The sequence below is a fragment of the Coffea arabica genome, chromosome 8c (assembly GCF_036785885.1).
Source record: "Coffea arabica cultivar ET-39 chromosome 8c, Coffea Arabica ET-39 HiFi, whole genome shotgun sequence".
NCBI lineage: Eukaryota > Viridiplantae > Streptophyta > Magnoliopsida > Gentianales > Rubiaceae > Coffea > Coffea arabica.
Window position 1 is genome coordinate 25,873,258 of NC_092325.1, and position 6,195 is coordinate 25,879,452.

The 6,195-nt window shown below is 38.5% G+C and overlaps 1 protein-coding gene across 3 annotated transcripts; it reads left to right on the top strand.

Annotated features, from left to right (window-relative positions):
• Positions 1–373: 373 nt before the first annotated feature.
• On the top strand, positions 374–5,515 carry LOC113706928 (exocyst complex component EXO70A1). Of its 3 annotated transcripts, none has more exons than XR_011820450.1 (3): positions 374–642; positions 738–3,457; positions 5,161–5,515. XR_011820450.1 is itself a non-coding variant. In XM_027229002.2 (2 exons), exon 2 carries the CDS (start codon positions 1,037–1,039, stop codon positions 3,068–3,070), a length of 2,034 nt encoding a protein of 677 aa, XP_027084803.1. In that variant the 5' UTR covers positions 374–642; positions 738–1,036; the 3' UTR covers positions 3,071–3,698. The 3 variants fall into 3 exon arrangements, 1 of the variants encoding a protein (XP_027084803.1); XR_011820449.1 differs by lacking the exon at positions 5,161–5,515 and adding an exon at positions 3,815–3,905; XM_027229002.2 differs by lacking the exon at positions 5,161–5,515 and having other exon boundaries at positions 738–3,698.
• Positions 5,516–6,195: the final 680 nt, after the last annotated feature.

Genomic DNA, 6,195 nt, shown 5'->3' on the forward strand with positions numbered 1-6,195 from the left:
AAAATTATCAAATCAAGAAAGGTAAGTGTAATTTTTCAAACCTTAGAGGAGTTCAGTAAAATTGTCAAAACCAAAGTTACTAAAATTATCCCTTAATTTTAAATCTAACAGTTAAAAGAGCTCTAAATTCCTTCCCTAACTACTAAAGCCAACCCCAAGTGGTTGACTCTATTCATAATTTCATGTCAAGCTTGAAGGCTATAACAGTAAACTCTTGTACCCAACAAAAAGTGCCAGCAAACTGTTCACCGAAAATGTATGCAGCCGTAGATCAGCACATGGACCCCTAGAATCCAGATCAGACTAAAGAAAGAAAGTGAGAACCGAGAAAGCAAAGAGATCGCACAAAAGAACAAATCAAAAAGCATTTTACTGCCATCCACTTTGTCACTACCCGTTGGACTTGCTTCCACACCTCTCCCACAAAAAGCCACGCTTTATACTAGTTTTTAGTATTATTTTGTACATCCCACTTCGCCTCATTTATTAGGGTTCTCCCTCCTTTCTCTTTCTTCTCTCCATAATACTAAATCTTCCCCATTTCACATCCATCAAGTTGAAGCCACTGATTTTAGTAGGAGTACTGGTATATACCAAAGGGCCACCCTGTACTAGCCATCAAAAGCCCAAGCCAATAATTCAGTGAGTTTCTTAACTCCCAATACAGCTCATTCCTTCTCTGTATTTTAAACGTTCTTTTTTTTATATGTATGTATTAATTAATGTTGGTTGAACAGGTTGTTGTTAGTTGGAGTTTTGCTATTAGTCTTCTTTCTGGTGTTGGTTTGTTTAAGTTTGGTTTGAAGATATGGAAATTGATTTTTACAAAGCCCCAGATTGATTTTTTGTGCTAGAATCCTTGGATTATCTTGGCTGAAGATCAAGAAAAGAGCTTGAATAGCAGGATCCAACATTAGACCCAGAAAAAATATTCAGTCATTTTGTTTTACCCATTTTGTTGTTTACGGTCTGAAATCTTGTGGGTTTTGGATTTCACCAAGTGGGTTTGAGTTGATTGTCGTATTAAAAATCTGGGATGGGAGAGATGGTGGATAAAGGGATTGAACATTTGGTATCTGCAAGAAAATCACTGAAGCTCAGTTTAGACAAATCTAAAGCATTAGGTTTATCTCTTGAGAAAATTGGACCTAGATTAGATGAGATTAATCAGAGATTACCATCATTAGAAGCTGCCGTTAGACCAATTCGGGCACAGAAGGATGCTCTTGCTGCTGTTGGAGGTCATATAAATCGAGCTGTGGTCCCTGCCACTGCTGTTCTTAAGGTTTTTGATGCCATCCATGGCCTGGAAAAGTCCTTGTCTGATCCCCAATCAGATCTTCCTGGGTACCTTGGTGTCCTGAAGAGACTTGAGGAGGCATTGATGTTTTTGGGGGAAAACTGCGGCATGGCAATTCAGTGGTTGGCTGATATTGTGGAGTATTTAGAGGATCATAAGGTTGCAGATAGTAGGTTCATTTCGAATTTGAAGAAGGCACTGGAGCATCTTAGGGAGTTGCAGATGAATGAGGAAAGGGGTTGTCTTGATGGGGGGCTGCTTGAGGCTGCCTTGGACAGGTTAGAGATTGAATTTCGGCGGCTTTTGACAGAGAACAGTGTGCCGTTGCCTATGTCTTCATCTCCTTTGCCTGGAGAACAAGCCTGCATTGCACCATCTCCGCTGCCAGTTGCTGTCATTCAAAAATTGCAGGCTATCCTTGGTAGGTTAATTGCCAATAATAGACTTGATAAATGCATCTCTATTTATATTGAAGTCCGTAGCTCAAATGTTCGGGCAAGTTTGCAGGCACTTAATTTGGATTACCTTGAGATATCTGTCTCTGAGTTCAATGATGTGTTAAGTATAGAAGGCCACATAGCTCAATGGGGAAAGCATTTGGAGTTTGCTGTGAAGCACCTGTTCGAGGCTGAGTATAAACTTTGTAACGATGTGTTTGAAAGATTAGGTTTGGATGTTTGGATGAGCTGCTTTGCAAAAATTGCTGCCCAAGCAGGTATCCTTGCATTCCTTCAATTTGGGAAAACTGTTACAGAGAGTAAAAAAGATCCAATTAAGCTGTTAAAGCTGTTGGATATCTTTGCATCTTTGAACAAGTTAAGATTAGATTTTAACCGGCTCTTTGGTGGAGGAGCCTGTGCTGAAATCCAAAATCTGACAAGGGATCTCATCAGGAGGGTGATAGAAGGGGCTTGTGAAATCTTTTGGGAGCTTTCAGTTCAGGTTGAATTGCAGAGGCAAGTGCCACCTCCTCCAGATGGCAGTGTCCCAAAGCTGGTTATCTTTATTGCTGATTATTGCAACAAGTTGCTTGGAGATGACTACAAGTCAATTCTGACTCAAGTTCTGGTGATTGAAAGAAGTTGGAAGCATGAGAAATTCCAGGAGAGGCTTCTCATTGGGGAGTTGTTGAGTTTAATGAGATCTGTTGAGCTGAATCTGGATAAGTGGTCAAAAGCTTATGAGGACGCTGTTTTGTCAAGCATCTTCTTAATGAATAATCACTGGCATTTGTACAAGCACCTTAAAGGTACAAAGCTGGGGAGTCTACTGGGAGATTCTTGGTTAAGAGAACATGAACGAAATAAGGAGTACCATTCTGCTATATTTTTGAGTGAGAGCTGGGGAAAACTTCCTTCTTTGTTAAGCAGGGAAGGTCTCATTTTGTTTTCTGGTGGACGTGCTACTGCTCGTGACCTGGTCAAGAAAAGATTGAAAGCTTTCAATGAAGCCTTCGATGACATGTATAAGAAGCAGTCCAACTGGGTTATATTGGACAAAGATTTGCGAGAGAAGACGTGTCAAGTTATAGTTCAGGCAATTGTGCCTGTTTATCGTAGCTACATGCAGAACTATGGCCCTTTGGTTGAGCAAGATGCAAGTGCGAGCAAATATGCCAAGTACACTGCTCAATCTTTGGAGAAAATGCTCAATTCTCTGTTTCAGCCGAAGCCTGTGAAGTATGGGAGCTTCAAAGTTAGGCAATCTAGTGGGAAATTCAACAATGGGGTGACAGATCATTGTCATAGCACTTCTCCTGTGGCAAAATAAACTTCAATTATGAATTAGAGAGATTTCATGGTTTGCCTGAATAGAGTTCTCAAGTGTCGCCCTTCACAATTCTAGCCAGGCTTTTATGCTGTGTATATAAAAACGACTACCAATTGTATCCAGATTCCAGCTCGTGTAGAGGAGATTAGAGTGTGGATCTGGTCTGGCTGTTTTCCATACAGGATTACATAGTCGGATACAAATTGTGATAGGATGAATACTATGTTCTTCTCCAAGTGCTTTCCTACATGCTGGTGTTTTCCAGAATACCACATGCATGGATCACATGGCTCTCATTTCAGCTGGTTCCAGATTTTTGGAGGGCATTTATATTCGTAGCTGGTCCTTGTATCTTCACTTATTGATTCAGCTGCTAGGTTACTAGAGGTATGGCTCCCTGTACTCTAATAGCTGCCTGTACAATTGTTAGGTATAAGTTGCCCCCGAATCTGCCAATGGCAATTGAACTGTCATTGTCATAAATCTGGGAAAAAAGAAATATTAGATTCTCAAAAGATGTACTGTTCTTTCATTGACTCAAGTTGCTGCAAAACCTCACTCATATTGTAGGGCTCTATTGGAGAAATGGTCGGAATAAAACTATTAGTGCTTTTTTACTGCCTGCCAACTCTGATTGCTGATTGACATGTATTTCATCATCCTTTTGGAGCAGATTTAGTAGTCTATTGCAGTTATTTACTTGTTTTATTCTTTCCAATAACATGTAAGAATATGGATAAACAGGATGCAGTTCCTTGTCCTTGCTTTTATGAGGATGGTGAAGTTTAACTGTGGCTCCAAAAGGGCAAATAAAGAAAAGATTAATTTAAATCCATTTGGATGGACCTTTTTCGCTACTATGATTTTGATTCATCACCTGCTATAGAATGTTCTGTTGCAGTTTTCTTGCCAGATTAAAATGCTGCATCAGTAAGTACCTATCCTTTTTATTTGCTTTTCATTTTAGTTGTCCATTGGTTAATTTACGACTGTTGCCCCTTGGAGTTAATGTTTGCATTCTGAATACTTTTGTCTGTTTATTCAACTAGTGTCTTGTGACTAATAACCTTAATGTATTAACAGATTCTGTGGGCCTATTTGTTCTATCTCTTTGCAAAGCTGTATTTTGTTTTAAACACATCAGCAGTGACTAGGAAATGTTTGGATTCCTGTTTCTGCTGCTTATTTTGTGAAAACTAAGAACCAAAATTCCCTGGTTTCTGAGATAATGCATATGTTCATAGTGTTCTGGATAGACTTCTGTAAAGGAGTGGTTATCCAGGACAACTAAAACACAAGGGCTTGAGGTTGACAGTACCTGGGGTTACTGCTCACTCACGTCCAAAAATCTTTATACGGAAAAACTGAAAGGTAAGAGGTCAAAGTAGAAGAGTAGAGGGTCTTCCTTAATCCAACAGCAAAGTTCTGCAGTCATGTTACTGTGCTCAATTGCAGTAAAACAGTCCAACAAGCTTCTGCACAACCAAATGTTCTGGTTTCATCTTGGAAATTGATTATTTCATCTTGTGTAGTTGAGTTCTCAACAATAATGTGTATTGATGCTGATCATTTACCTGAGTTTTATCTAGCTAAGTATGATTACATGATAGGCTTTGGTCCTTGTCTCAAATATTTTCAATGTCAACCATCCAATATATACTTCTATAGTGATTATGTTGTATGATTGACTTGACCTCCAATTAGAAATGGCTTGATCAGCCTCCAACCAAATTACAGTGTAAGCTGTATTCGTGATGGGAAAGAAAAGATGGAAGTTGAAAAAGAGTGAAGCGACTCCTTTGCAGCAACTGAGTTCTTGCGGTTCTAGTGACACCATTGCTTTGTTTTTAAATAATTGAGTACCTAATATTCCGATTGTGTTGATTTTGTAGTTCTCATTTTGTTTTGATTAGATGTTGTGCACTTGGTGTTCAATCTGTAATTATATCCTATATGAGAGTTTTAGGGTGTAACATAACCTGCTCTTAGATGTCTGCCTTCTAATTTCTACAAGAAAGGAGAGGGATGAAGCCTAACTTACATCCGACCGTCGGTTAATGTTTTCAGCTTTCCTTTAATTCCATGCACAGGGTGCTTCAAGACGGTTTGTTTCCAGCAGCTGGGTAGTAATTGTGATCGATGAACTTACCTGCGGTGTTGAGCTTGATTTAGTTTGTTGAATGGCTGCTATTCAGAATACAATAATGGTCTCTCATGGTATTTACTTTTTGTTGAAATTAGTAAATGGATTTCTTTCATCCGGCAGGAAATTTTCTTCTAGGTCGCGGGGCGGAGCCACGATGCTGAGGGAGCGCAGTTCACCCCGCCCCCCCTTCCCAAATACCCCATGTATTTTGATGTCCCTATGCTCACATTGAGCAACTACTTTCTGCTGGATATCGTCCTCCGCCTTCAGCATCTATTCAATTACAAAATAAAAGTTAAGTCAGGACCATCAAACTATATAGATGTGTTCTTCCACTTTGGTCTTTAAACTTCAACTTTAGATGTTTTATTCCCTAAAATATGAAATTTATCTCACGAAATTGTCAAAGATAACGAAATAGCGGACAAGTGATACCCAAAATTGAAGGACTAAAGTGGGATGAATTTCATACTTTGGAAAGTAAAGTGTTTAAAATTAAAATTTAAATTAAAGTTGGATGAATGCAATACTTTACGTGCTTTACTATCCAAAAATGAAGTTTAAGGACTAAGATGAAAATGTGTCTATAGTTTTAAGGATCCAAAGTGGAATTTAGGCTTACAAAATTAAATTCTAAGGATGGGATGTACGATGTAGGGATAGGGAAAGGGAGGATTGAATCCAAAATCTTTAATTCATGGAATCTCAATCTTAACAACTAAGTTAAGGCGTGCCTAGCAAAATTGAATACTACTTCAATAAGAGTAAACTTTAGAAAGTTTAAAGGCAAAAACTCAGAATTAATTCAGATTTTTAATTTTGGCCAATATATTTTTAACAGCGCAGACTATTTCGATAAAGTGAGGTAGAATAACTTACATATAAAGTGTTCAAAATTGAAAAATGAAAATAAAGAAGTTAAAATTTGAAAAATTCCCCATAGTATTTCCAAGTTGTGATCTCCAAAACTGAATTGTGT

Bases quoted from the DNA above. Each gene is read 5' to 3' on its own strand.
- LOC113706928 (XM_027229002.2), top strand. From the start codon at position 1,037: ATGGGAGAGATGGTGGATAAAGGGATTGAACATTTGGTATCTGCAAGA.